This window comes from Amphiprion ocellaris, chromosome 16 (genome assembly GCF_022539595.1).
Source record: "Amphiprion ocellaris isolate individual 3 ecotype Okinawa chromosome 16, ASM2253959v1, whole genome shotgun sequence".
Taxonomy (NCBI): domain Eukaryota; kingdom Metazoa; phylum Chordata; class Actinopteri; family Pomacentridae; genus Amphiprion; species Amphiprion ocellaris.
This window is the reverse complement of record NC_072781.1, coordinates 14,870,554-14,898,367: the sequence shown is the minus strand read 5'-3', so window position 1 is coordinate 14,898,367 and position 27,814 is coordinate 14,870,554. Positions and strand designations below refer to the sequence as shown.

The following is a 27,814-nucleotide window of genomic DNA, read 5'->3' as shown; positions in this document are numbered from 1 at the left end:
TGTGATAATGATATCATTTATTGCACAAGCCAACCTGTATAAACACATTCTAAAATAAAAGGAAAACCATTTGGACTTCATCTAAAACATATAAATTAACAAACTTAATCTCAAAGTAAAACTGGATTTATGGAAGATTTGTGTTTCTTTCAAATTCCCTCATACCTTTAGATGGATCCACACATACCGCATCACGCGCACAATTATGCCCGACATCGTGCTCACACACAAACACCCGCACGCATACATACACATAAAACGACAAGAAATGCAGAGAGAAGGGCTTGATAAAATCCATGGCAGTCTTCCCCTTCAGCAGCAGCAGCAGATTTTCATCCTGAATCATTCAGACACTCATCGTAACCAAGGCTGTGGAGGGATCAATATGAAATTAATACAAATATTGATGGAGTTACAAATGCAGTGCTGGGAAGATTTAAATAAGTGAGCTTCTGAAAGTATCGTCAAGAGGTAAACAGATGCTTACAATTGCTTTTGAGTCTTCTTTGTCCAAAACTTTTTGCGCTTGGTCAGGAGGAAACTTGAGCATGGAGGTAATCACTTTGGCCATCGTCTGCAGATGAAGAGAAAAAGCTTTTCAAAAGGAGGCTTCTAAGTTCCCCTTGCTGGTCAGCGTCATTAAACATTTCCTTTAAGACGATGTTTACTAATTTTCCATATGCCTTTTACAAGTGCCAGATACTCTGAACTCAACCTTTGACACCATCATGCAATGAAATTAGGCTTGTTCTGAGATAATTTAAGCCCAACAAGAACAAAAAAAAATAAAAAAAATCATCTGCATAACTAACTCCAGCCCTTTCTGCCAGGGAGCATGAATTTGCCCATAAACACGGGGGATAATCAGAAACAGGGCTGCTGTGTAGGAAACCTAACCGCTCAACTCATGCTAAACAAGGCCAGCGTGCCTTTAAATGGCAAATCGGCGTCATGCAAGATGTATGTGCTCGCAGGCAGCCTGGAGGACATCCTCCACACAGGGGAGGTCTGCCATGCTGCCATAAAGGCTAGCTGTTTGCTGAGGAGCTGGAGAAGTCCCGCTGACTTTAGGACCATGTCAACAGCACTGTTAATTAGACAGATCACTGTTAGTTACAGTAAACGAGACTGGACACAACATGACGTTTATATGGCGGCCTAAATGCTCTCATATTCTGTGTCGCAGACGGAAGTCATCTCCTGAACAATGAAGAGCACAGACTCCAATATCATTTGCTACTTTCTCAATTTGGTGGTTTTGAATTGTTTGGCTGAAACTTATTGGCAATATTCTAACATATTCACATAAAACAACAATCGGATGGTTATTTATCGACAATGCTGATGCTTCCACAGTCAACCAAACATTTATCAAGATGAATATTACTAGAAAACAAAGTACAGAACTCAAACACTCACTTGATAGTTTTTGCGACAGGTAAAAAAAAAATATGCATACTTTTGTTTCCCGTCCCATCATGTACTCGAACAGCACCTTCCTCAGATACTCCATCTCAGTGGGTTCAGAGAATGCATCAGAGGGGCTGTATCCAGGATCTGAAACAAAAAGGAAAAACACCCATATTTAAATAATATTTAAAAAAGAATGTGGCTGTTTTCAATAGTCAAACTTTCCTCCCTTTAATGCCTCTCAGGTCTTATTAATGTGATATCAGTGAATACCTTAAATCAAATATAGTTTTCCTATGTGGACACATTCTAACTCCACTTTTTGGTAAAAGAAATATTTATCTCCAGAGACTTCCTGGATAAATACAGCAACAAATAAAAACTACACCATTATTGTGAGATTTAAATAACATTGAGCTTCTCAAAACATTGCAAATTTGGTTTGTGTATGCGGGGTGTTGATTTTTTTTATTTTATTTTTTATCTGTAGTTTTAAAGCGCACTGATGTTCGTTACTGTCAAACACTCCTGCTGGCAAATAAATGCAGAAAAACACACATAGCATCATGTTTGTGTTAAATACAGAAACAACCTCTGCACAGGTTCACATTAAGGACCAACTACAGTAAAAGTACAGGAAAGAACAGCCAGGCACAGCAGGAGCACTTTAATGCTGCGAGAGTTGAGGAATGAATGTTTCATTTCTCTGCCCAAAGCTATAACACCATTATGCCTCTAAAATCTATGAATGAGAAAGACTGTGTTCCAACTTGGACAAGGCTGGTAACACTTAGGCTACAACTCCTATCATCACAATATCCTCGTCAGGTCTTTTAATATCAAACAACACCCACTTGGTATCTGCTCATCATGCAGATGTCGCCAAACGTTGCTGAGAGACACCGTGTGATTGGGGCAGCAGATATGTTGACAGAGAAGCGCAAACAACTCTTTGATCTCTGGCATGGAGTGATGGGTTACTAATAAATCTCGTAGCCTTTGTCCTTCTGACCCCGTGTTGCCCCAGCTGAGCTTCTCATCCCAGCAGTCACACAGAAACAGACATGAAACAGCTTTCTGATCAGGCTTCGACCAACACCACAGCTCGAGGTGGTTTAAAACAGCTTAACAGAGTCACTGTTGAGTGGGAGACAGTTTCACCAACAAGTACTGTAGTCATAGGAAAATACGGGACACCGTAGGTTGGATATAGTGTGTGTACTGGATATGAAGGATCCAAGAAGTCTGTGTGCTGCAGGGTCCTGCGTAGGAAAGACCACAATCTGCAAAAGCCATTAAACCCAAGGACGGCTTCTCTGCCGCCCCCCTCCTGACAGCAGATTCTCTTTATTACTCCAGCAGGGAAGGTCTTAGAGGACAGTAGAACTCACTCAGTCTCTCAAAACACTGTCACACAGACACCATGCTTGGGTTATGATACACTTTAGGATACTGCATTGACTTACAGTCAGTCCCTAGAGGTTCACCCCAACCTGAACCACAACGGTTATATGTTTGCCTCAAACCCCAAACCTTAACCGAACCATAATTATAACCGCTGCTCTTATCTTAACCAGCAAGCCTAAAATCATGCTTAGTTGGTCAAAATGTACACAAAAACACAGCGAAACCAGATGACACACACCATCACACACTACTTGGATCTGCAGATTAGTGGTGTTGTGTCAAAATGCCAGCTATGCGATTGTACAGCGCAACTCATCGCATAATATATTCTTTGTATTAAAATTCATATTACAATTAAATAGCAGTCAGGGTATCCATTTTATACTAAGAGGTATGTAATAGGGCTGCAAGTAACAATTGTTGAACTGTGGATTCATCTGTTGATTACTTCTCAATTAATCAATAAGTTGTTTGGTCTCAAAAAAATGCCAGAAAATGAAAAAAAAAAAATCAATAAATAAATAAAAATTGTCATCCTCAACCAAAACCCAAAGATATTCAGTTTACCGGCATAGAAGAGTAAAGAAAAGAGAAAATATTCTAATTTAAGTAGCTAAAATTACGATATTTTGATAATTTATTATTCAATTATCAAGTTAGTTGGTGATAATTTAGGATTCGATGAAAATCGATTAATTGTTGCAGCTCTACTAAGTAGTGTATGTTACACACTTTCCCATGATACTGTACTACAGTCAGGCATGTCATCTTTATTGTGCTTATATAAAAGGAAATTGGCTCAAGAAGCAGAACTAAGTGGTTCACGGTGTTAACATTACCTCTGAATGTGCTCCCGAGGTGAGTTACGACAGTGTTTCGGTGGAAGCATTTAATCTTGTCCTCAAGCGAGTGAATCTAGCGTGGAGAAACACACAAGCAAGCACAGATTATTTTAATAAAAAAAAAACAAAAAAAAAAAAAAAAAAAAAAAACTCTTCGACCCCAGTGGGTTAATTCTATGTTTTAGCCTAATTGCTGATTGCCATATAAGCATTTTGTTGGTCATCCTTTAGGGAATGTTTGTGAGACTGACGATGTGTGTGAGAAAACTGTGGGAGGCGCTGCACTGGTTGTTTATAGGGTTAAACCAAATGTAAACAGATGTGCTGTGTAATTAAGTTGATGTAGCAGGAGAGCAGTAGCTGCTCTTGCTGGGGGCCACAGAATCCTGGGAATACACAGCGATGGATTTGCTGTTTAGTTATTCCCCTGAAGAGCACACACGGGGTCCGACACTCACTCTCTCGACAAACTCCTGCTCCTTCAGCCGAGCCTCGCTCAACAAAGTCGTCTTTTCAGCAAGTTGAGCCTGAGGTAGAGAGAGACACATGACAAATGTGACAATATTCAGTGATGTTTTTTGTTTTTAAGCAAATAATTGTTTTATGATGATGATTTCTTGAAACAACAAGAAACAGTTAAAGCAGTAACGGAACCAACAAACATACCTGTAGATCTTCTGGGGTCATTGGTGTCTAAAAAGAGAAAAAAAAGTAAAGCAGCAGAGAGAAGATACTGTCTGTTAGAGCAAAACAGAAAAGATGTGTGTGCAATAAGAATTAAACACATTTGACAAATAATTGAATGAGCTACTTATTTAATTCTAGGATCAATTACTAACTAATCTGATGAAAAGATCAAAACCTGGAAAACCATGAAAAAAAATTGCATTTTCAACTTTCTGACAGTTCTTTAACTAATCACGTGTGACATGTACTTCTGTCAGAAAAAATAACAAACTCTAAGCTGAACATTGTGAGATTTAGTCAAAAATTTCATTCGATATGTCTCATGTAAAACCTTTGTTGGTACAAACAAAAAAATTATACACTAACCAGATTTTGTCACAAACAAAAAAAATCTGCACTTTTCAGCACAACCGAGAAGCTGTTAGTGATTCGGCGACAACCAATGGTCACTTGACAAAAACTTAGGAACTATTTGGCTGAACTGCAGGCTGTGTTTACACAGAGCACACAGGAGTCAATAGTGGACAAAAATCTATAATGTAAGAAATGTAACTTTAGCATTTTCTTCTTTATGCTATATGGTATTATAACTTTGTTATACTGTACAAAAGATATTGAGCTCTCTCTGCTTCTAGCCATGGTTGTGCTGTTTCCATAGAGGTGTGGGACTTTTTATTGCAGTGAAAAGTGAGTCCCACATTGAATGAAAATGTAACAGGAGCAAAAAAAAAACACCCAGAAACTGCTAAGAGTTCAGAGGTGTAGTAATAAATGTAGTGTTGCCTGATGCAGCTTATTCCACTGTGCCAAAAAAGCTCCATTGTCTTCTAAAAACTGTTAAAAACTACACTGGTGCACTGGCTGACATCACCGAGGGACCAAACATCTTTCAGTATGCTGCTAAAAATAGCTCCAAACCAATAGGAAATTTAGTCCTGTTCAACTAACATTTTTCTAAATCTGCAGTTTCCAGCTGCTACAGGAAATTATCTAGCACTTTACAATAATGAAAGCCTATGTTCAACCAATTTAAACACTTATCTGTTCACTCGGAATGAATGGGCTGAAGACCACAGAGGAGTCAGAAAGTATTGAGAGATGAACCAACACATGGTTGGCCTTTGTAAGGGACTTTTTTGACAATAACAAAACATAGAATATCATTTGCCTTATCCCCTAATCACACGGTACAATTAAAGGACCGTTTAAGTCTACTTTCCCTGGAAAACAGTGTTGGTCTGTCTCTGCGGAGAGACGCACTGACACTGTCTGTCTGAAGAATGGTTTGAGAGGCCTGCAGTAAGGAAAAGCCTCCCTGAGCACACAGCCATACACTCCAACCATAAAGTTATTACCTCACCTGGGAAAAATGCAGCACAGAGAGCAGCATAATTCTTTGTGTTTGTGTCCATACAGAAAAGTGTGTAAATGTAGAAGAATCACCGCAGGGGTCTCATGGCACCTCAACACCTGGATAAAACGCCTCCCTGGAGTACTTTTGCTCTATCTGGCCTCTTTTTAGTATGCACTTCTTGCCTGTGAGTATTGCTGAAGCATAAATCTTAGACCAAGAGTCACCTCGAATGATGATAATTGAGAACAGGGATTGAGGCTGACTGCTGCCTGGCAATCTCTGCTTTCTGAAGGGAACATTCCTGAGTGATTCAAATGAGCTTCACAGCATCCGGCAAACTTTGGAAAGCCGCCACACGACTGGAACGAGAGACTGATCAGAGCAAAATATGTAAGCAAATTGTCCCTGAGCTCTCAAACGGAATCTTTCAATTACGAAGCAACGCAAAGAAAAGATGACCGATAGCTGCTAAGTCTGTTAACCTGGATGTGAACTCTCAAATGGGGGCATCTGACAATGTTAGTACGGATGCAAAAAAAAAAAAAAAAAAAAAAAAAAATCTGGATTAGGCTGTCATTCAAAACTAGTAATGTTTCCATCAGACTCCAGCCTTTTCCCAGAAGGCAGCTGAAACAGAGTGATTTCATACTGGCATTGTTATTTCTTTCAGCCAGTGTGAAGTGACTTATGACTTCAACAGAGTCACTATATAAATTTAATCTAAACCCGTCTTATAAAATGAACTGTAACAGCAACAGGCACGAATTTATACATCTGCGTAAATGTAAAAATCTCCGAAACACATCGTCTGGATTTGACGGCAATCACAGATGTCTGATGATCTGGTTAATAAGCGACAGTGGGTCAGAAGTGTCTGTACCTCAGAAGTACTTTGGCTCCTTGCTTGCAACTCCTCCAGTTGTTTCTGAACCTGCCACACTCTGTCTCCCATCTCCTCCTCTCGACTCTGAAATGAAAAAAGGACGCATATGACAATGAGTCATTTCCTATGTATCACCTCAGCATCACAACTCAAGTATGTCGGTCAAATCATTCAGTGACTGCTTTATTTCAGGCCTCTGTCCTGTATTTTGATTTAATTATGTCTGGAGACAATTTTATGTGATATATTTATATTTCTCAAGAGAAAGAACAGTTGGAATCGATCAAAAGTTTAGTGTTACTGTTCTGTGCAAATTCAATACTAACCTTCTAAATCACAAAATTCCCTTTTGCACATTTTAAAGGCATACCATCTTTAAAAGAAAAAAAGTCACCAAAGTTAAACCATTTATCAGAGCCAGACACTGTAAAAACACTGAAAATTGAGGCATTTTGAACTTTTCGACGATTCTCGAACTTCCCATCTGAGGCTTAAATCAATCTGAAATCTTAAATCATGGTATTCTATCAATTTTATTTTATGTGCTAGTTAAAATGTGCCTAAAATAGGAAATTTCCATCTATCAGATGTTAAAAAAAAAAAAAAAAAAAGAAGAAATTCTGCGCTCCTTCATGCAACTGTGGGGCCTTTAGTGATTCAGCTGCAACCAACAGATGCAAAACAAAAAATCAGGAACCATTTGGGTGATCTGCAGATAGTAAAATGTGTTTAATATATGTAGTGTGTGTAGAGTCACCATTTTGTTTTCTAGTACTCATAACATGTGAGAGCAGATGGACAAATGTACATTTTGATTCCAGGTTTTCACAATTTTCGTACAGTTATAAGAAATTCATCTTTTATTTTCATTCAACTATGTACTGCAGACAAGGCACATCTGAGTCGTGGTTGTGCTGTTTCCATGAGGTGCAGGATGTTATGTTGCAGTGAGTAAAAGTTTGAAATTAGCAGGAAACGCCCAGAAACTGCTTGGGGTTTAGAGGGTTCAGCTGTATGAACAGATCACATTGAACATCCGCTTCTGTATCTGCCTTTACATCATTAAAAGTCGTCTACAAATATGTACTTGAGTTCATCTGCTTTGGAGTAAGCTGCCAACTAGTGAGTAAGTGCTATGATGGGTGGGGTTTATCTCATTTCCACAGAAAACCCATAAAATGCGGCCTCACTAAGAAAAAAAATACATTTAAAGATCAGGTTTTTTTTTTTTTACAGTACCTGTATAACCTGCTCATATTTCTGAACAGTTCTGTGCAAATCATCCTCCTTCTGCGAAATCTCCTTCCTCAGCTGACCGGCTTCCTCCCGATGGCTGCTGATGAGCTCTGCTTCAACACTCTGGGCCTTCGCTGTGTCGACGAAAAGGGGAGAAGCCAGAGTTGGTGCTTGAAAGAAGACAAACCAAATTCATATTCCGAACCACTCATCCCATCTTAATGGATTTCAACAGGGAGGAAGCAAGAAAACATGACAATTCAGACACACTGTCTGTAATAATCCCTTAATTTTGGTCCACCCACTAGCAGGATTAAAAAAATACAGTGTTTCCATGCGGTCATTCTAACCTGCTTTTTTGCAACAATGTCAGTCATTTGGTTTGATTTTTGAAGAGAGTTATTTTAATGCCTAAAATTTAAGCAGGGTTTAGTGGACTGATTTGACCTCAGTAAGATAACTATTACAACTGCTTGTAAATCTTGTCAGCTTCACTTCATGAATTCTTTTCTTTTGTCTCACCGATGGTCTCCTTCACTGCTGTATCAAGCTCCCTCTCTTTCAAAGCCAACTGTGTGTTGACCTCCCTCATTAACTGCTTAATTGTAGAGTTGTGCTTCATGTTTACATCTTCTAATTCGAGTCTATGAGAAAAGATAGCACAGAAAACATTAAATTAGTATTGACATCACAAGAATATACATTGATATTTATATACAGCGAAACAATTACAACTTCATATCTACAAATGCACAATTTAAATGTTTTATTATAATTTGTGCAGCATTAAAGTGGCAATATTAACTTACTTTAGCTTTTTCTCATTCTCCTCTAACAGCTCTTTCTTCATATATTCTAGGTCATGTTCATGCTCCTTCCTCAGTTGTCGCATGTCTTTCTGTAGCCTGGTGAAGTCCTTTTGGATTTTCTCTTTCTCATTTTTCATCTGACTCAGTTTGTTCTTGAGAGACTGCAAAGAATCCTCATCCCCTTCTTGCGTGGGGGCGTGGTTTTCCATCTCGTTTTCCATCACGCTCATGGTTTGCTGCATGCGGCTACTGTCCACCTTCATCTCAGCTTCAGGTTCTGATGGATTCTGGACCTGCTGGGCGTCTTTCTCATGTATCTCTTCTTTCAGACGATTTATTTCTGCCACAAGGTTTCCATTCTGCTCCTCTGCTTCTTTTAGTTTGGCCTCGATTTCATGTAGTGCTGATTCAGTTTCTTTGTTCTCCCCTTGTTGCACGATCTCTGTCTGAAGCGCGACTAGCTTGTCCTCATACATGGTTTTCAATTCCTCTAAAGTTTTTTCTTTCTCAAGCCTCTCATTACTGAGAATCTGTTCAAGTTGTTTCTCCTGCTCTTCCTTTAGCTTGACAAGAGCTTCCTCGAGCGTTTTTGTTTTTTCTTCTAATGTTTCTATGTGTTTTTGACCAGAAGTTTCATTGCTCTTGATTTCCTCCAGGCTAGTCTCAAGAGTCTTAATCGTTTGCTCTTTTTCCTCAAGCTGTGAGGTTAGCTGCTTTTTAATCTGACTGATTTTCTGCTCAGCTTTCTTCTTCAGCTCCGATACTTTCCGAGCACTCTCTGCAGACAACCTCTCTTCAGTTGCCTTTAGATTCTCCTCCTTGTTCTTGATAATCTCATCTTTCAGTCTTTCAAATTCCTCCCTTTGACTTTCAAGCTTTTGTCTACACTTCTGGTTGTCTTCCTCGAGGGAGTGTAGTTTTTGTACCATCTCCTGCTCTACATTACCATTCTGCATCTGGGTCTGCTGCAGCTGCTCTACCAACTCTCTCTTTTCAGTCTCCCTGATGCTGTGTTGCTGTTTAAGGTCACATGTGAGCTGTTCACACTCCTTTGTCTTTAAGGCTAACTGTTCCTGAAGCTTACCAAGTCGACTGATGCAGCCCTCAAGCTCCAAGGTAAGTCCACTGACTTTCTGCTCCTTCTCACTCAACACCTGGTCCATCTCAGACTTGCTGATGGACTGATTGTCAATACTTGCCGTCAGCCTTTGCAGGGCTTCGTTCTTCTCAGAGATTTCTCGCTCCAGCTCTTCAAGCCTGCTCTGCAGAGACGTAATAGTGTTGTCATTCTGTTTGAACCTCGTCTCTGCCTTGTTCTCGTACTCAGACAGGCTGTTCCTGAGTGCATCTGCCTGCTCTAAAGCAGACTTCCTCTCCTGCTCTAATCTCTCAACGTTCTCTTCCACTTGAGCAGCAGCCCGTTGTCTCTCCTCTTCATACTGCTGGTTCAGCTGATTTATGGCTTCCTCCTTCTCTTTTATGCTACTTGCTAGCTGATTTTTCAAGTCACTGACGATGCTTTCCAAGTTAGTGATATGCAGCTCGTTTGTTTTCATACTTTCTGATATGATTCTGTTTGCTTCGTTAAGTTCTTCAATTTTCTGCACTTGTTCACTGGTAGACTGAGAATGATTCTCCTTCTCATGTGTTAAGGCATTGATCTGCTCCATATGAGCATTTACCTGAGCAGTCGTCTGTTCTAATGAAATGCATAGATTCTTATTCTCCTCCGTCTGCTGGTGGAGATTCTCCTCTAAAGTGCAAATTCTACCTACTTTAGTAAGGATAAAGGTTTTTAGATGCTCTATCTTTTTCTGACTACAGAGCAGTCTCTTGTGCAGCTCTTCCACCCTGCATTCCACTCTTTGTTGGAGTTCATTAGATCCAAACTCCACTTTAGACTGAACCTCCTTACAGTAATGGTCCATTTGGTTGCTAATCAGAATTAATTCCTGCTGGAACTCTGCTTCCTTGGCTTGCAGCTGACTGGAAGTTTCCTTAAATTTACTCTGCAAATCCTCACTTTCCTTACATCTGGAACCTTCCAGCGCTTCAAGCTGTTTCTCCGTTTCATTTAACTTATCCGACAAAGTCTTTAGCGTCTCTCTGCTCTCTTCCTGTGTTGTGTTAAGCGTGTCTTGGAGTGCGTTTCTCTCATTTAGAGCCTGGTTAAGGTTCCTCTCCACTGACTCCATTTGTTCTTTTAACAATGCTTCACCCTGAGACGAATTTTCAAGCTTTACGGCTGCTTCATTAAGCTCTTCTTGCAGCTTCTGCACAGTGGTTTCTCGAATCGCCAGGTCCTCCTTTAAATTCTTCATTTCACACAACACTTGTTCGTTCTCTGCTCTGCTTTTGTTAAGCTGCTGAGATATTTCCTCTAGTTCCTGACCCTTCTCCTGTAGTAGAAGTGACTGTTTCTCCATTAATTCTTCCTCCTGCTGTCCCAACTTCTCCTGCCAACGATGTTCAAGCTGCTCAATCTCCTGTTTTTGGGTGGCATGTAGTGTCGCCAGTTCTTCCTTATGGTTGGCCTGCAGCTCTGACACTGTGCTGCTGAGGCCTTGGGAACTTTTCTGGGCCATCTCCACAATTTTCTCTTGAACTTGTTGTTCTTTCTGTTGCAGCTCAGTGTCCTTTCTTGCAAGCTCCTTCTTCATGTTCTCTTCATTCTGCTGAAGCTTTTTCTTAAAAGTCTCTTGCATTTCTTTGGCTTTTTGTTTGAACTTTTCCATTTTTGTTTCCTGTGTTTTCAGCTTTGCTTCCATCTCAGTTACAGTGTTTTTCAGTTTCTTCTCATGGGCAGCTTTTTCATCACCCATCTGCTTTTTGAGGCGCATTTCTTCTTCCAGCTTAGTGTTTAGTTCTGCAGTGAATGACTTCTCCTTCTCTGAAAGCTCCTTTTTGGTCTCTTGTAACTGTTGCTCCATTTCTTGAAGCGACTTTTCTTTTTGTTGACAGTCATTCCTTGTCATTTCCAACTGATTCTCCACATCTGTCAGATTTTTCTTACACTGATCAAGATCTTCTGAAATCTTACTTAACTGTGCGTTAGTTTCTTTTAGGCTCCCAATTTCCAGCTGGGATTGTGATAAACTCTGCTGGAGCTGCTCCAGTTCCTTAACCTTGACTTTTAGGTCCTGTGTGGTGGAATGTGATTCCCCTTGTAGTGTTTTTTCTTTCTGGATGTGTTGGTCAATTTCCTTTTGCTTTTCCTTCAGAACAATTTTCACTGCATTAAGCTCCTCCTTTAATGTTTTTTCTATACCCCCAAGTGACTGCGCATGCTCTTGTTTAATATTTGCAAGCTCTGCGTTGTGCTTTGACACCTGATCTTGAAACCTTTTTTTATTTTGCTGTTGAGCATCTTTCGCTGCCACCAGCTTTTCCTCCAGAAGCTGTTTACTTTTCAACATCTCTGAAAGTTCAGCAGAAAGTGCCTCGAACTCTGCCTGCTTTGCATCCAGTTTCTCTAAGGTTTTCTGGTTCATGTCTTCAACATGTGCTTGAAACTGCAGCTCTTTCTCTTTCAGAAGAGTTTCCATTTCAGCTCTGTGTTTTTCCTTGAGTTCCTCAAGAGCAGCATTATGCTGCTGGATTAGGGTGCCCTTGTGCTTTTCCAGCTGCTCCTGGTGCTTTTCCTCTAATGCAGAGATTTGCTCTTTGTGTTTATTCTTCAGCTCTTCCAGCTGACTGGAAAGTTCATGGGAGAGACTTGATTCATCTTGTGAGACTTTGCCCACAGAGCTCTCCAGCTCCAAGATCCTCTGTAATCACACAACATGTAAGTGGTTAGATCATTCAATGAGGTTGCTACTGATAACACAGAACACAGCTACAAAAACACATTGTTGATAATTAAGAGATTTTCGTAACAATAGCACTGTGCAAGAACAATGCAATTCTCACCAAATACTGAAAGCTTCGATGGAAAGGAAGATTGGGTGTGTATGAAAAAAAATCTGACAATATCACAAAATGTCTTTCTATGCATATTTGCAAAAGATGAAATAACTATTTTGGATCATCAGTTCATATGGAAATAAACTTTGAAACTCAAAGCATTCAGTCTGTAATTAACATGTCCAATATCATCAAGTAGCGACATTCTTGGAAAATTATTTGTAAACTCACAGTTCTTGTAGTTTCCAGCTCCAGTTGAATCTCTTTAACCTTGTTATCAGCTTCTGCCCTTACAGCTGTCTTCTGTAACTCTGCGTCCTCCAGAGCTAGAGAGGCCTGTTGTTCTCGCTCCTTAGCTAACTGCACAAACTCCTCTTTGCATTGCTCCTGAGCAGCACAACATTTTAAAAAACATAAAAATTCAGAGGTAATTTTTTGAAAATCTGATCATGCTGCAAAATTAAATGAAGAAAAATATTTTGCGCCTACCACAGCTTTGTTGACTCTTTCACTTATCTCTTCTTCTTTAGCAGCCAAAGCTTCACTGTGGCACTTTTCCATTTGGGCCACCGTTTCCTCAGATGACTTCTAATGGCATTAAACATATAACATACATAGGAAATATGAATACAGTACAATCAAAAGCACACAAAATCATTTTTCCTTGTACTACCTTTCAGTACAGTAGTGGAATACTCTTAACAGCTTGGCGTTTCCTGTTTTTTTTCTAATTTACACACTTAATCAGTGTTGCTACTTAACCTCTGCTAAGTGACTGTAAAATGTTATGATCAAAGAAACAAACCCTAAATTAACAACTCACAGGGTAAGGCCAGTAACAATAAAGCACTAAAGACTCCTTCACAGCAACATTAAACGTATGAGTGTTTTGCAGAAGTCACATGCTGACCTTCATAATGGTGACAACCTCCTGTTTGACTCGTGTGAGCTCCTGCTGCAGACTCTTCCTCTCTTCCTCACTGGCCCTTTCAACTTCTTTAACTTGCTCCTCCAGCTGAACCTGCAGCTGTTTTTTGGCTTCCTCGGCCCTCTGAGCTACACCCAGAGCCCGTTCAAGTTCTTCAAAAGCTTTGGGACCAAAGAAATAAGACGCATCATTAAACCTATCCAGAGAAGACTTTGTATTCTGAACACTTTCAGACATGGATTGCACTCACCTGATTTCTCAGCCTTCTCTTTCTGTTCCTGTAATTCTTCTTTCTGGGCAGTAGCCTGTTGAAATCTGGAGCGCAGCTGTGCAATCTCTTCTTCTTTCATTTCCAGTGTCTCGTGCATCTGGCGCTTGGTCTCAGCAATGACCATTCCCTGAAAAACAGTAACCCATAAAAGAAAATCAGCCTGTACTATCTGACACTGAAGCTGACATTGGTTTGATAGCTAGCATCTCTGTGTTTTACATCCCAACTCAAGCCCTGTGCCAACAATTGTTTTTGACTTTAAGTGCTCTCAGCATTCCTCACAGACATCTCCTGAGCTGCTGTCCATCCTGCAGAGTTGGGGTCAAAGATTAAGAGAAACAATATGGGACTTCAAGGTGTCAGACTTCTTAACTCAACGGCAGAGTGAAAAAACAACTGAATCTGCAGAACCTTCAATCAAGATGTGACTAAAGTCTTAAAAAAAAAAGACCTCACCTTGTCCTGCTCCAGCTGTTCAATGAGGTTCTTGGCATCACGCAGTTGAGTGATCAACTTAGTCTTTTCTGTGGTGTGCAGTTCCTTCAAACAAAAAACATATGACAAATGAAGATGTTACATATGTACAACTGAGATAAATCCCACTTTACACTGGAACACTTCTGATTTTCTGACTCATATCCTGTATATATCTATGCTTTGGTCAGATAACATCAAAATGAGATGTTTTCTGCACCACCCAGGATGCCTCACCCACAAGCCTTACAACTGAGGAGTGTACACAAGGCCAGCTAAACCAACAAGCCAACCCAAATTACAGCCCAGTTTTACAGCAGTGGCATGTAGGAGCAACATCTCTGTACCACCACAGTTTAACCAGAGGTTACAAAACAGGAAATGCTGAGCGTTCAGTGTTTCTTAGTTGTTTTATCAGTGTGTACCAAAGGTAAAGAAGCAGCATTATGATGACCTTCATCTTGAGATTCAAAAAAGTAATATAAAAAATTTCAAAAATGTATAATTTAACTATAAATATTTAAAAGAGCAAAAACAGCACATGATACTCTTTCAACCAAACTCCAAACAAAAAATTTAAAAATCCTTGAAGAGAAGGTCTGGAATCGTATACAGATGGTCTGTTTTACGGGATATTTGTCAGAGGCAGGGTAGGGGATGAACACAGCCAGCAGTTCCAGGATGCCGTCATGCTGCTTAAGAGGGCTAAACGCCTGTTAACCCCTGCTTTTCCTGACACAGCCCTATTCCCAAACAGAGCTCAGATTCAACTTAAAAATTGTGTCAATAAATGAAAGCAAGTCAATCAACATACAGTCACAGACAAGCTGTCTATTATTACAGTGTCTTCATAACAAACATTTGCTATCAGACGCTGCAAAACATCACAGCGGCTATGGACAAGCTGCACAAGCCGATCATACCACTGAAGCAAAATGTTTTGAAATCAGTAAAAACAATGGTTCAGTCGTGTCACCCTGACATGACATGAACCCTCAGTCTGGAGCTCAGCCAGAGAATTTGGATGTTCGGACTGTGAGAACCACAGCAGTGCACTGTGTCACAGAGATAATGGAGGCACATAATCAGTGGACCATAAAGACTCTGGCAGACATTTAGCATCACACATTAATTACCCTAAACACACTGCAGAGTAATTTGCAGCATCTCAGCCCAGTCCTGTTCTAATCAAACCGCTTCATAATTACAGCTTACTGCCACATCAATTTATAGTGAAGCATCTGTCTCCAGGAAATATCTTTCTACTTTCGAAAATACATTGTTAAAGTGATAAACTCTCTAAAATTTATAGACAAGCTGACTGAATGGTGGATGGATTCACTCTAGTATTGCTGCTGTTAAATACAGGTTAGCCACCTTCATCTTCTCCAGCTCCTGTAGTCGCTCCTGCAGCTGCTCCTGCAGAGTTTCATTCTCACTGCCCAGCTGTGCGCTCCGCTCCTTGTGCGTATGCATCACTTCTTTGCACTTCTGCAGCAGGTTTTCTTGCCTCTTCACTCTCTTCTGCAGGGCTTCCAAAAGTTTGGCTGGATCACTGTTGCCCTCTCCTGTCCAGAAAACAAAATTAACTGCTTAAAAAGTAACGGTATAGCTCCTAAACAACAATGACATGTATTTCACACCCAGTACGTTCATGTCGAATTTCGGTGCTTGCTTCTTATCACACAGGTGTATATAAAAAAATATGCTCACCCTCAGTGACTTCAGGCTCTAGTTCTTGCTCCTTAGAAGGACTTGGTGTAGCAGAAGTAGAGTCTTCTGCACCTTCAGGCTGAGCGACCTCACCACTGGGTGGCAGCGACCCATCAGACACTGCCTTGACTCGTTTCTTCAACAGAGCAACCTTACAGAAAAGAAGTTGGATAAATAAATATCTTTTACTACTTTGGTTAATGACATTTGTTTTTTTGTGTTTTTTTTACACATTTGACATTATTCCTTGCACGTTTAACTTTGTACATTCATAACACAGCTTCATTTTTTGTTTTTATGTACCCATACTATTGCAGTCAAATTGTAATATAGGGTTTGTAAGTGGAATCTTAGCAGTTACATTGCTTCAAAAAATTATTGTATACAAATATACCGTATGTACTAGCTTCTTCAGATAATTCACTGTAAATATAAATTGTTTTGTTTTAGCTGTTTTTATCATCTGGATTGCCACCTTTTTTCTTTTTAAGTTATTTTTTTGGCCTTTTGTTGGCTTTGATAGTTAAGTAGAGAGGCAGACACGAAAGCACGGTGAAGAGTTGGGGGAGGACCTGCAGTAAAAGGCCGTGAGCTGGAATCGAACCCAGGCCACTGGGTCGGGAACTACAGTCCCTGGGTCACCCGCTCAACCTGTTGAGCTATCTGGGAGCCCCTGCCACCTTTTTTCTAATGTGTTTTGGGAAAATACAGAGATTGTTGTATATTTAAACAGAAGACTGGATTGAATTTCACAGCAACAGAAGCATACCTGCTTTGTCTCACAACATGGGGTATAAAAACCTCTGGACTTGCATCTATGTGTTTGATTACTGCCAATTTCAAGTACATGATCAATGTCTGTGAGTGCATTACTACAGAGAGTAACGTGCTTAAATTTAAAAAAAAAAAAAATATATACTAATTTAGGATTGTGATTAGTGCAAGTTTTAAAGTCAAATTCCAACATTTTTCAAGGACAGTGCAGGTATATGCTACATTTTTGCACAACATGAAGCTATTGCTGCAGTTTGTACCCCACCCTCTTGACAAATTTCCATGCTATCACCCACGTACCAGCACACTCACCTGTGTTTGGAGGACAGTAATCATCTGGTCTTTCTCCTCCAGCGCAGCATCAAACTCATCTTGTAGGTGTTTTTTGGCCTGCTGGTCCATTTGAAGCTCCTAGAGATCATTCAATATGTTCACTCACATGTGCAATTTTAATTAAAAAAAAGACAGATATTGACTTAGAGACAACATTTATGAAATATAGTCACACCTCCCGCAGCTCCCCTATCCTGCGGAGAGCTTTATCTTGACTCTGACTGAGGATGGCCTGAGGGGAATAAAAAAGATCAAACATCTGATCAGTTGTTTTTCAAAAAATATCTGATGAGGAAACAACAAGGAAAACATCAAATCAAGAATAAACTATTCATCATCACTGTTGTTTGGATGAAATTACCTGCGATTTTTCTTTATCTCGTTGTACTGTTCTGTATGCAGTAACCAGCTGCAGTATAAAGAAATGGAGGAAATAGTTACATGCTTGTATGACAATGTGCTATACACTAAAATAGGCTGCCAAACTTAAAATTTTAATCTTCTCGAAGTCGTTTTCTCACCTCAGAGTACTTTCCTCTATACTTCCCCAGACTCCTCTCCACTCTGAGCAGTCGGTGCACCAACTGCTCTTTGGATAGAGACTCGGTGCTTCCTGGCGGCTCCTCAGCCTCACTCTCAATATCTGAGGGCGGATCATATGTGGGGCCTCCCAGGGAATCATTTTCTCCCAAAGGTGTCAGGGAGTCACGAGACGAGCTTCGGACCAGGTTTTCTTTTGATGGAGAGCGGAACAGATTTTCTGCCCGACTGGCACCACCACGAATCAGTGACTCCATTGAGGGAACTTTTAGCTGTAGTTTCTGGGCAAATGACTGCGACTCCTCTCTCTGCGGGGAGCATAAAGAGATTGCGTAAAAAAGGAATTTTAGACATTTAAATGAATGTGCAGATAGGAGGAGAAAGGACAACATTCTTTAATAAACATACATGAGGAGAAGCACTTCCATCCCCATTGATGCTACCTCTGGGAGACCTCGAAGGTCCTTTAGAGGCACTCTGCAGAAAAAAAAGACATAATGAGAGAAAGAAAATCTGTGCCAGTGAACTTGTCCTGGGCCAGTTAGTCATCCACACCCAGCGTGGCTCTCCCTGATTACTCTGGAGGGAGCAATATTAGTATTGCTTGGAGCAATGCAGGGGCAATGGGTACCCTCATGCAACTTGGAAAAAACAGAGGGGTTAAATACATAAAAGAAGGCATCTCTACAGTACGATAAACGAAAAAGGGGTTAAGACGATACTCTACAGAACAGCCATGAGGTCAGAACGAACAGACAATTCAAGTCAAGTAGGAGAGCTGGTATTTGAATTAAAGATGCCTGGCAATGCTGTGTGCAGCTGTATTACAAGAGCACAAACGCACAGTAGAAGTCAGTTGACACTGAGCAGCTTAGTTGGTTTAGTTGACTTGTTAGACGCAGGATCAGAGTGAGCAAATCTTCTCCTCCCTTGTCCAGCTCCATGCTACTCCTTCCTCTGGATTACTGTGTAAAACAATCAACATTTATTTCTGGTTCCCTGTTCATTTTGTGTTTCTTCTTCATGGAATCCTGGATCTGGGTTTTAAGAGAGCTATAATGGTGTTGTAGACACACTAACTGTACATTTTAAGAACCCCTGTTTTGAAGGCTAATTATTGATGGGGTAAGAGGTTTGTACTGCGACTACAAAATAGTGTGGATACAGGTGTATGGAAAAGGAATTAAAGGTACCATGGGGAGTTTTTGACCATGAGAAGTACTTATGAATCAGTGGTTTTCTAAGTGGGCTGCCTTTTGTTTGCTCTTGTCCACCTGTATGAGAAACCATAAGATTCTGGTTGCTTAATTAGATTTGTAGATTTAGTTTGCAGTCAGCAAGCTGTCAATCCTAGCGCACATTTTAGAACAATGATATGCAATGCACCAGCAAAAGTAATGAAGAAGAAGACCGTCAGCAAGAAAACATAGACATAACAAATGCAAGTCCTTTTAAGAAAACTCCACTGAGTACTTTTAAGGACCAAATTTTAAAAATCCCTGTAGCATACTTCACTTATGCTTGCCCAACTATACATTTCACAGACTTTCACGAATTTACCCAGTGTGTTATCACACTTTGATGCTTGCCACTTTTCCCTGGCTATTTTTGTTCATGTTAAAAAGTGGACAATGACTCATGGGTAACAAGTGTGGAACAGTACATCAACAGTGAACCAAGACTTAAGTGCCTCTATTTCTGTACTGCAAGCTCAAACACTACATATCAAAATTCTCACAGGGACAAATGAGAAACCAAATCTCAAATCACAAAGTCGCCTACCACTAGCTCTGCAGCAGCAAGCACACAATTTATAGAGACATAAAGATTCCTTGAAAGAAGTCATTAGAGATATCGAGCAACACAAGCTTTTATATCCAAAATAAAATGTAAACAAAAAAAGATAAAATTGTTTGATGAGATTTTTTTTTATCATGGTTTCAGAAATAAATGAGAACAAGATGTTGGTGGAACATGACAAAGACACTGTGATGGATTTAGAATATTTCTGGTTAATCCCAAGAGATGACAATGACACCTTTTACATCTGTAGCTGCAGCACATCAAAACTCTCCAGACTGTAGACTTTACGTAACCTCTGTTGTACAGAGCACAAAGGACAACCGAAGTTAGATAAATGCAGGAGGTATAAGACTATCTGTTAAACATAGTGCAGCTCTATCAATTATATTTAGGCTACATGTAATTAGAGGCAGCAGAGACCAGTGCTTCTTCAACCTAGTCTCAAACTGCAAGCTACTCACTACAGTCAACATCTAAGAAGCGGGACACAGATCAACTAACCGAATCATTATTTCATGATTTCATTGTACCATAAAGTCAGCATAATACAGATTAATGCCATGCTGCATCATCAGGTATATCCGTGTATAAACATGCGATTATCGAAGGAGTTGAAGATGACATAAATCATCTTAACTTGACTGTAATACTTTCCCAGCTTCTACTCCACACACAGCCGTTACTCTGCTGACTCACAGTCTGTTACACCTCTGTTCAGTCTCCGGCTCTTTGGATTTTAAAATAATGTCATTTAACCATCACATCAACATGACATTCTGACTAGCTATCATTCCAGAGCTGCTGTCCTGCGGTGATGAGGGGATTTTGGAAATAGTAAAATGCAGATAGCGGAAGGGGAAAAGAATGCTGCATGACACAAATATCTCTTAACTAAATGCTACATCCGGTGGGTTAGACTGATTTCCACACAGCCATTGATGCTCACTGAGTTGGCACTGAACTTTATGCAAAATCCCAGTTTACACATTGAAACACAAAGCCAATGTTGTCAGATTTACACAGTCTGGAGGCTATTTTGGAAAGCTGTGCTTGCAAATTTAACCGTCTAAATGTGGAAACATTCTTGAATCTTGATAGACCAACTTTACAAGCACGTTGTTACTGGTATTAGTAAACACTGACAATGTTAATCGCAGGTTACCCAAAGAAGTAGTTCACATTTCTTACAATTAAGGTTAATTAAAAAGCAATTCCACATTTGCTCATGAAATTTGCTCATGAAATGTTACATCGAATAGATCTTAGTCATATGAACAGCTATATGATGCATTCAAAAAGTATGTATGCATTAGTATTTTACTTGAATGATGAAGAAACCGTTTGATTTCCATTTTTTAAAGTTATTTCTTCTAGTCTTTAACTGTTTACATGTATAAACACACATCATCTATTTTTTGAGCTCCACAGGGGCTGCAACAAAGCTGCTTTGGTCTGTTTGTTTACTTGGAAGAGTACACGTGATTCAACATTTCCACTACTCAGTCATTTTATCTAAGTCAACCCATAAAGGAAAACGTCAACTCTCCAAATAAACAGACTTGTGGGGAGAAGGGACAAAGACCATCAGGCAACATAACAGGGTGTAAAGGGTCTATAAGGCAAGCAACTAAGATCACCTAAAGACAAAGAGGCAATACTCAATTCTTTGACAGATCTTAAAAACTGAAAGGTGGGGCAATAAACCAACACAGGTCAGAAAGCACAGAAGCTTCTATCCCACAATGTAAACCACAACTCCCATTAGATGCAGGGTTAACCTACATATGAGATGCCTTCTTGTTGCTAAGTCCAAAGCAAACAGGAGACAGATAGCAGGGAACAAGCTGTCCCTACTTGGGCCACAGTCCTCTACAGATTCCCCAAAGGCGCAGGAGATGGGAGGAAGGAACGAGGCAAAAGGAGGAGGAGGAGGAGGAGAAAGATGAGGAGGAAGAGGCAGGACGTGAGGACAAACTCACCACACTGGCTACCTGGGCCGTTTTGGGTCGTTTTGAATGGTCCAGAGCAAAGATAGTATACTCAGAGAGAAAAGCGGGCTCTGCTATCATCCCGGCCAGCATCTGACCCCGTCAGTGCAGTATCGGGACGAAAGTTGGGGAAAGGAGAGGAACACAGAGAGCAATGAGAAAAACAACACCATGAGTGTGAAATAGCGCTGAGGGGAGTGTCTAGCCAGCCTTTCCAGAGGAGGCTAGCCGAGAGAGACGGAGATGGATGGAGAGAAAAAGCAGAGAGCTAGAGAGAGTGGAGAGTGAGACAGAGGGAGAGACACTACATGAATTGGAAGAAAAATAAGAGAAGTGTAGAAGTGAAACACTTAATCACCATTAATGCCATGAATAACAGTTTGGCATCTCTACATAGTCTTTAGTTATGATGTTATCAAATATAGGCTAAATCTGCCTTCAGTAATCAAATAAAATCTTCAAGAGATGTCAAAGTGTTTTGGAGATTTGTGAGGTGAAAAAAAGATGCTGCAATGCCACAAGAAGCTTCTAAGCTGAGGGCTCATGATCCTACGTTACAACAACACACCTGCACTTCCAAAGGATAGGGGAGAATATAGAGTGTAGAAACCTGACCAAAACAGGCCCTGTCATTATTCTAGTCTGGTGTCTGCAGTGTTGAAATGTCAAAAAATTTGTCAGGAATGTGTGATTAAGATCTTTTTTTTTTTTTTATCTGAAGATCAAACAGCTAAGACTGCAAACATTCATATTTAAACTTTCAAACAGATGTGTTAGCCATATCTTGCATCATCTTACAGCCATTGTCAGTACCTCACTGTCTGTCTACCTCTTTTTAATGAATCAGAGGAGTCGTAAATAGACCTGCTCGTATACACTGTGGCAACATTCAGTAACTAGTCACCAGAGACAGAAAAACACAAAGGAGGATGCATCAATTATTCATAGACATGCTGAAATATGGTCTGCTCTCCACAGCGAAAATGCTCATCGTATAGCCTCAAATTCAGACTCTCTTGATTAAACAGTTTCAGTATAGTAATAAAAAGCAACTTCTCTTGTGTCCGTGAATGAGCTATTATAATTTTAAAAAAGAGTGATTAAATGCTCTGATATTTAATTTGCGTTGCACAAGTTCTTTACAAATGTCTACTTTTCCAGGCAAATGCCCTTAAAGATGAACATCAAATACCTTGGACGGAAGTGTTTTATTTTATTTAATGTCTTAAAATACGAGAGCTACATGACATCATCAAAGGTGATTGCTGATATTGCTGCAATTTTGAAACTCACAGTGTCAGCCTGGCCCATATGTTCTCATGAATTATATAGACCATGTTGCGATGGCTGCAATATGAAATGCAATAAGCTTGTGAGTCTGGGGGAATTATATGTCTCTTACTTTATTCATCCTATTTTGAGAGGGGAGGACAAGTAGTTAAAGTTAATTCTTTCAAAAGTGACAGCATAATTGGTTACCTTCGCTTGGCACAGCCATCAAAAAGGCACTGGTATGCTATTGGGGGAACACTAAGCGTAACAAAACATATGACAGATATTTGAACACTGACAGAAGCACTACTCTGGACTGAAAATTAGAACATAAGCTGGGGAGAGAATATGACACTTTGAGCACAAGCACACATAAATACATACACAGAAATATAAATATTTGTGTCAATCACAGGCTGACACCATGCTCACCTCTCTGTCACTGGGAGAGGGCGTGCCATCATGATGATATGGAGGGGTTTGGCTGCTGCGCTGGTCTCCGCTGCCCGTCTGTTAAAATGAACTGAATCATAACTATGCTCGTCTTTCTTGTTTGACAAAAGATCAACTCTTTTGGCTGCCTGCCATACAAAAATCTGATTGACGACTATAATACTGCTGTTAGTGCAAGGTAACTTGTCCTGTCCTTGCCATTCCAGACAAGGGAACAGCAAACAAACTTAAGGTAAATAGTTTAAATTGTCTTCAACAAAGGGTCAGGCTGCATGAAAAGCTACTCAAAAAGTCGGCAAAAAAATCCCATGCATAATAGAAAAGGAATGAAAGATCCTGCCACTAAAACATGCATTTGTAATTGGACATTTTATATATTTGTATTTATCTGGAAACAAGATGTCCCCTATGTCATTAACTTGACTGAGTTTTAGTTTTTTGTTTTTTTTTTTTAACATCATTTTTAAATAATCGGAAATCGCCTAATAAACTAGGATTGGTTTCCAAATTGGCAGTGTGTCACAATCCTCCATGACAGGTAGCAGTTTGTATTTTAGATTTTAAAACCAAACCATAAAGCTATGAACAATCATCTGTGTTCAAGCTGCAGATGTTCTTAAAAAAAAAAAAAGCAAACGCATGTAAATATGTGCAGTGAAAAATGAGGACAGATGGACCTGAGCAGCTGGATGATGATGAACACAAACAATGCATTCCAAACTACCCTGAAGCTGGACATGAAGCAGTTTTGCAGGACCATTTAAAATTTTTATATACTTTAAATAAGATTTTGAAATCAGTGAGAGGTAGTTTCTCTAATATGTTTAGCTCATATATTTCAACAGCAGGCGTTTGGTACCAGCAGGGTTTGCAAGTGTTAATTAGTTGATATAAAGTGTCAATAATAGCTGCCAGCTTACATCCACTTGAAGCCATCACAAGGAACATATCACAAACACGCCCATATTGTCAAAATGTCGATTATATGATTTCTGTCTGTTATTTTGGTTGGTAGGTTGTGTTTTCTCTCCATCCGCGACAACGAGGTTTATCAGTTACAGGATTTCTTGAACGCACCTCACTAACTAGCAGCAGCTCCTGACAGCTAAGTTAGTAAGCTAATTAAATAACTTAGCATGGAGCTAACGTTTACAATAGCTAAGGGGCCAAGTGACGATTCAAGTTTTTAAAAATTAACAGCAGGGATACTTTCAGCAATGGCCAATACTTCTGCGACACGGTAACTTTATGTGGAGCACCACAGCAGTGTAAACGGATATTAGCTTAGCTAGTTAGCTTCCAGCACCACAACAACCAACCTGGGCCTGCTGTGGTGACTGCGCATTCCTCTGCGGCGACTGCTCCTCGTTTATCCTCTGCTTCAGTTTCTTAAACATCTTGCCACGCCGATGTAGCTAACAACCTGCGAGCAGATGTCTACTATGCGGCGGAGATGTAGTTTGTCTCCTTTTAGCTTGACATCCAGTTTTCCGGGCCAGACTTCCTTGTTCGCCTCTGATTTTCAGCAGGTGGCCGGGCGGTCTGCGCATGTGCGGCCAACGTGGAGGACAAATGAAACGTCAGAGTTAAAGGGACAGTGAGGCGTCATTTAGCTACAGCGCCCTCATTGGACGAAGATACGCTTGACAGTGATATTTTTTACACACTCACCGGCCACTTTATTAGATGCGCCTGTTCAATTGCTTGTTAACACAAATAACTAATCAGCCAATCACATGGCCGCAGCTCAATACATTTAGGCATGTAGATGTGGTCAAGGCAACTGGCTGAAATTCAAACTGAGCATCAGAATGGGGAAGAAAGGGGATTTAAGTTACTTTGAACGTGGCATTGATGTTGAGGCCAGACAGGCCGGTCTGAGTATTTCAGAAACTGCTGATCTACTGAGATTTTCAGGCGCAACAATCACTGGGGTTTACAGAGAATGGTCCAAAAAAGAGAAAATATCCAGTGAGCGGCAGTTATATAGACGAAAATGTCTTGTGGATGTGAGAGGTCAGAAGAGAACGGGCAGACTAGTTGGAGATGATAGAAAGGCAACGGTAACTCAAACAACCACTCATTACAATCAAGGAATGCAGAATATCATCTCTGAACACACAACGCGTCTAACCTTGAAGAAGATGGGCTACAGCAGCAAAGGTTGCCACTCCTGCCAGCTAACAACAGGAAATGTAGGCTACAATGCTCACAGTCTCACCAAAATTGACAATAGAAGATTGGAACAACATTGCCTGAGTCTGATGAGTCTTGATTTCAGCTGTGACATTCAGAATTTGGTGTGAACAACATGAAAGCATGGATCCATCCTGCCTTATATCAATGGTTCAGGCTGATGGCGGTCGTGTAATCATGTGGGAGATATTTTCTTGACACATTTTGGGCCCCTTAGTACCAACTGAGCATTGTTTAAATGCCACAGCCTACATGAGTATTGTTGCTAACCATCTCCCTTTATGACCACAGTGTACCCATCTTCTGATGGATATTTCCAGCAGGATAACGCACCATGTCACAAAGCTCACATTATTTCTAATTGTTTTTTTGAACATGAGAATGAGCTCACTGTACTCCAACCATACAGTCTATGACTCCAGCGGCCTCGACAGTCACCAGATCTCAATCCAATAGAACCTTTGGGGTGTAGTGAAACGGGGATTGGCATTATGGAGGCGCAGTCAACAAATCTGCAGAAACTTCGAGATGCTATCATGTAAATATGGACCAAAATCTCTGAGGAATTTAAGGATGGATGGATGGATGGATGGATGGATGGATGGATGGATGGATGGATGGATGGATGGATGGGTAGGTTTCGGCACATAACGGAGGAAACACAGACAAACACAGTTATAGGTCAAATAGAACTTTGAAATTTTGCAGATCTTTACTGAAGGATGTGAAGTAAGCTGATAGTACTTGAATTTACTCCATTGATGCACACCATTGATACATTCATTGATACACTATCTTGATGTTTTCATTTTCAAGGTATTTAAATACAAGAATCTAATGCATACCAATAAATGACATCCAAAACATCCAGGAAAACTAACTACTGTGAAATGATAAAATAAAAGAACAAAGGTACGTTAGAAGGTCAGTGTTTTGCTTTTGTCTGTCTTTGTTCTGGGTTTAGTGGTTTCAAGAAAAAAGGCTCTAAAACCTCCATTGTGCGTCGAGGATACCAGACTATGCAGTGCAATATTAGAAGTGCCGTTTTCAGGTGAGGTGTGGTGCTTAAGCTTATGACTTCAACACACTTTGGAGCTGAAAATGGTTGATATCTTAAGCTGCCATAAAAATAATAAATATTTTTACATGCCAGTACTGTATAAGCATGCCTTTATAATATCCCTCTTAAATGTGGACACTTGACTTTAATGGTCACAAGAACATTAGCTAGCTGGAATAAAATTTTTGTTTTTTTTCTGGCTGAGGGAATTTTTAGCACTTTATAAGGGCTGCTGCAAAATTCTGTTTAAGATTTAATCGGATGTATTATTAGCCACATATTTCTATAATGCCACTTTTCATTGGAAATAATGTTTCTGTTTCATGACTACAATCCTTTTTTTATTTTTATCCCAGGTTATGGCCTCACCGAGGACATTAGGTGTTGGAATTTCGGTCAAAAAAGGGATTGTTCCTTTTCACATGGTTTGATTGGAATATTTTTTACAAGCCTTCAAAATTAAAAGTATGCAATGTTTTGCAAGAAAACACAAAAATTAGGGAAAAGACCAAATTTGGTGGTGGAGTAGTATATAATTTGGTAATTTCATTTCAATACATTCAGTCTCTCTTGCTTTCTCTCTTTTAATCTTTTAATTATAGTCATCAAATTTCTATCAGTTCTAAGTCCCAGGTTGGAAGCTATTGTTAAAACAAACATTCATATAATCATAATATGCACAGAAAACTTACAGCCGATGTACACAGCAGCACTGTGTGGTCAGAAGAGGGCACTGTTGAAACATGCTTTACTGTTATTGCCAGTCAAAAGCACAACTACCAAGACTTACATAATGTTTCATCTAGCATGCGGCATCAAGTTTTCACGGCTGGTACTGTTTTCCGCTGCTAGAAGAAAGTTAATTACTTTCCCTGTATTCATTGGCTGCATCCCTAAAAGTGAATCTCACAGGGGAAGGCTGCAGTGCCACACAGTGTTGCCAACTTAGCAGCTTCTTGTGTGGTAATTAATGTCTTTGTGCTGCTACATCTGAACCCGTGCCAGTTCCTGCAGAGCAATGCTGCTAAAGTGAGCAGAGAGGTTTGTACCATCACAAGCAGATGACCTTTAGTACAACAGCTCTTTTGCCAGTGTGGCATTGAGCAGAATGGAGATTTTCTACTGTAGCAGTGTAGATGTTCTTTTTTTTTCTTCAGAAATTCAGTCACGGTGCTGAAATGGTATTTTAGATTCAGAAAAATGACATCCACAAAATATTAGTAGGGTTATTACAAATGTTCTAGCTCCCCCACATGCACATTAGCCCCACCCGATTTCATCATTTTAAACCTATAAACCTACTATCTACAGTGCACCCACCTTTACAGAGTGTCTGTGAAACATATAATAACATATTTAATGTGATTTATTCTCAGCTGCAGATTCCTTTTTGTAGAACTTGGAGCATTTGTTTCGCATGAGCTCACGCTAAGGCCACCATGATTTATAGCTATTGCAGGCTGGAATCTGTCATCTCA

The 27,814-nt window shown here is 40.0% G+C and overlaps 1 protein-coding gene across 5 annotated transcripts; it reads right to left on the bottom strand.

Annotated features, from left to right (window-relative positions):
• On the bottom strand, positions 1-24,617 carry golga4 (golgin A4). Of its 5 annotated transcripts, none has more exons than XM_035947201.2 (25): positions 24,400-24,617; positions 23,060-23,137; positions 21,347-21,448; positions 17,973-18,041; positions 17,546-17,872; positions 17,386-17,433; positions 17,200-17,256; positions 17,004-17,102; positions 15,918-16,068; positions 15,582-15,772; positions 14,187-14,270; positions 13,710-13,857; positions 13,442-13,620; positions 13,021-13,119; positions 12,763-12,918; positions 8,629-12,395; positions 8,342-8,463; positions 7,823-7,989; positions 6,581-6,667; positions 4,326-4,352; positions 4,118-4,186; positions 3,657-3,732; positions 1,460-1,557; positions 488-574; positions 1-369 (listed from the first exon to the last, which is right to left on the bottom strand). In XM_035947201.2, the coding sequence occupies exons 1-25, from the start codon at positions 24,475-24,477 to the stop codon at positions 355-357; spliced, it is 6,381 nt and encodes a 2,126-aa protein (XP_035803094.2). In that variant the 5' UTR covers positions 24,478-24,617; the 3' UTR covers positions 1-354. The 5 variants fall into 5 exon arrangements, with proteins under 5 accessions (XP_035803094.2, XP_035803096.2, XP_035803095.2 ...); XM_035947203.2 differs by having other exon boundaries at positions 7,823-7,953; XM_035947202.2 differs by having other exon boundaries at positions 15,582-15,769.
• Positions 24,618-27,814: the final 3,197 nt, after the last annotated feature.